Source organism: Austrofundulus limnaeus, unplaced genomic scaffold, assembly GCF_001266775.1.
Source record: "Austrofundulus limnaeus strain Quisiro unplaced genomic scaffold, Austrofundulus_limnaeus-1.0 Scaffold707, whole genome shotgun sequence".
In the NCBI taxonomy this organism is placed as follows: Eukaryota; Metazoa; Chordata; class Actinopteri; order Cyprinodontiformes; family Rivulidae; genus Austrofundulus; species Austrofundulus limnaeus.
Window position 1 is genome coordinate 137,422 of NW_013953109.1, and position 2,079 is coordinate 139,500.

General features: G+C 35.8%; 1 protein-coding gene across 1 annotated transcript in view; it reads right to left on the minus strand.

Moving 5' to 3' along the window:
- Positions 1 to 2,079, minus strand: part of cfap58 (cilia and flagella associated protein 58) — a 30,893-nt gene that overhangs the window by 15,103 nt on the left and 13,711 nt on the right. Inside the window, exon 6 of the mRNA XM_014027994.1 lies at positions 1,730 to 1,889. Coding sequence (XP_013883448.1) covers positions 1,730 to 1,889 — 160 coding nt within the window. The remainder of the gene's footprint in view (positions 1 to 1,729; positions 1,890 to 2,079) is intronic.

The following is a 2,079-nucleotide window of genomic DNA, read 5'->3' on the forward strand; positions in this document are numbered from 1 at the left end:
CGATACGATACAACACAGTACAAAACGATACGATACAACACAGTACAAAACGATACGATACGACACAGTACAAAACGATAAGATACAACACAGTACAAAATGATACATTTCGACACAGTACAAAACGATACGATTCGACACAGTACAAAACGATACAATTCGACACAGTACAAAACTATACGATTCGACACAGTACAAAATGATATGATACAACACAGTACAAAATGATACGATTCGACACAGTACAAAATGATATGATACGACACAGTACAAAACAATGTGATATGATACGATTTGACACGACACAATGAGATTCAACACAACAGATTACAACACAATACCGGCATTCCTGAAGAAATACACTTTATTCCAAACTGGAAATCCTTCAATGAAACTTGCTTTTAAAAGTTCAAAAATATAAGAGATAAATATGAGATACTACCAAAGTTGAGCCCAACCTTGACTAGGCTCCACCACCAGATGTCAAAGAGTCCCCAAGCTCCAGAACACCAAAGCCCTTCCACGAACGTGCTTCTAAGCAGTTCTCATCAATTCAGCATCAGCCAAGCATGTCTCCATTTCTAGTTCCTGCATGGTTTTTGGACCCAGCCCAGCGGTGGTTCCAGGGGTGATGACACCAAGTTTGGTACGCAAGTGATTTTTACATCATGTTTTAAGAGTCAAGATAAATTCAGTGAATTAAAATACTGTGAGAAACAAACAAATCCAGTYATCTGAGTCTTATCTTCTGAGATGCTTCATGTCTTTGTTCTCAGTGATGACTGACACTCACAGACTGTAAACACCTAAATAAACCACTACTGAGACAGCACAGCTGAGTTTGTTTGAACTAAATTCAAAGTGTTACATGTGAAATCAGTAATGTGAATTCCACTCAGTGACTTCCACACCATTGTAGCTCAGTCTTTGAAAAATTGACATGGTTGTAATTATTTTTGTGTTTCCTAAACTAGTTGGCTGTGGTAGCCATCTTGTATTGGGTTCGCTTCATTACTTGTAGATATAATTAGTTTCAGTCTCATTAAAATCCCTGCAGTGGTTCATCAGATACTTTGTAATCAAACTGGCCTCACTCCAACAACAAATATTTTGCTCAATGAGTTAAACTGCTCAGCTACTAACACAGCATGTTTTAGCTCAATATCTGTTAAACTGCTCTTGTGTGACAGCCATCTTTGTGTTTTCTAAGACAAATTCACTTCAAATGGTAAATAGACTACAATTATATAAAGTCATCTTCAATTATGTAGGTTTTGTCTAAGAGCATCACTAAAATCTTCTAGTGATTCAAGATATTTGACTAAAAAATAAAAAAGTTGATTCCAATGATTTATGCTATTTAATTATTATTATTATTATTATTTTTTTTTTTTCTTACAAATTTCCTATTTTTAGTGCTCAGAGTTAAAGTTAGGAATCTGTCCTGGGAACTTTAGCTCAGTAACTGTAAAATTGACTCAGTTAAAGCTGTGTTTGTGTTTGCTAAGACAGCTTAGCTATGGTAGCCATCTTGAAAGGACTTTAAGAGGTAATCTAACTGTTTTAGCCAACAGTTAATGATGGATGATAATAGTTTATACAACAGCTAATATTTCTGATACATGAAAGACTCTGGGTTACATTACCAGCTCATGGTTCATCCTTTAGGATAAGTATTTTGATTGATAAGATGTAAGAAGATTATGTTATTTTCTGAAAACCTCACAACCTTTCTCCAGAGCAGAGATCTGAGCTTTCAGTGTCTCCTTCTGGACTTCCACTTCAGCTTTCTGATCCTCCATCTGGTGGAACTTCTTCTGGGTGGTTTCTCTCATCTTGGTTTGTTTGGAGACCTCCTGACGCAGCTGACTCACCTCCTCTCCTCTTAGCTGGTCAGTGGAAAGGTGGGAGATGAAATGAAAAAAGAATATTTTGAATAAAAAGGAAGGCAAAGGTTTGAAAAAATGCTCATTGGATAGTAGATGTTTCTACATAAATATAATGTCCTGGATGGATAGAAAAGTGATATATAAGTAAAGTCCATTTACCATATGTATGTATGTTTGTACTGTATATATA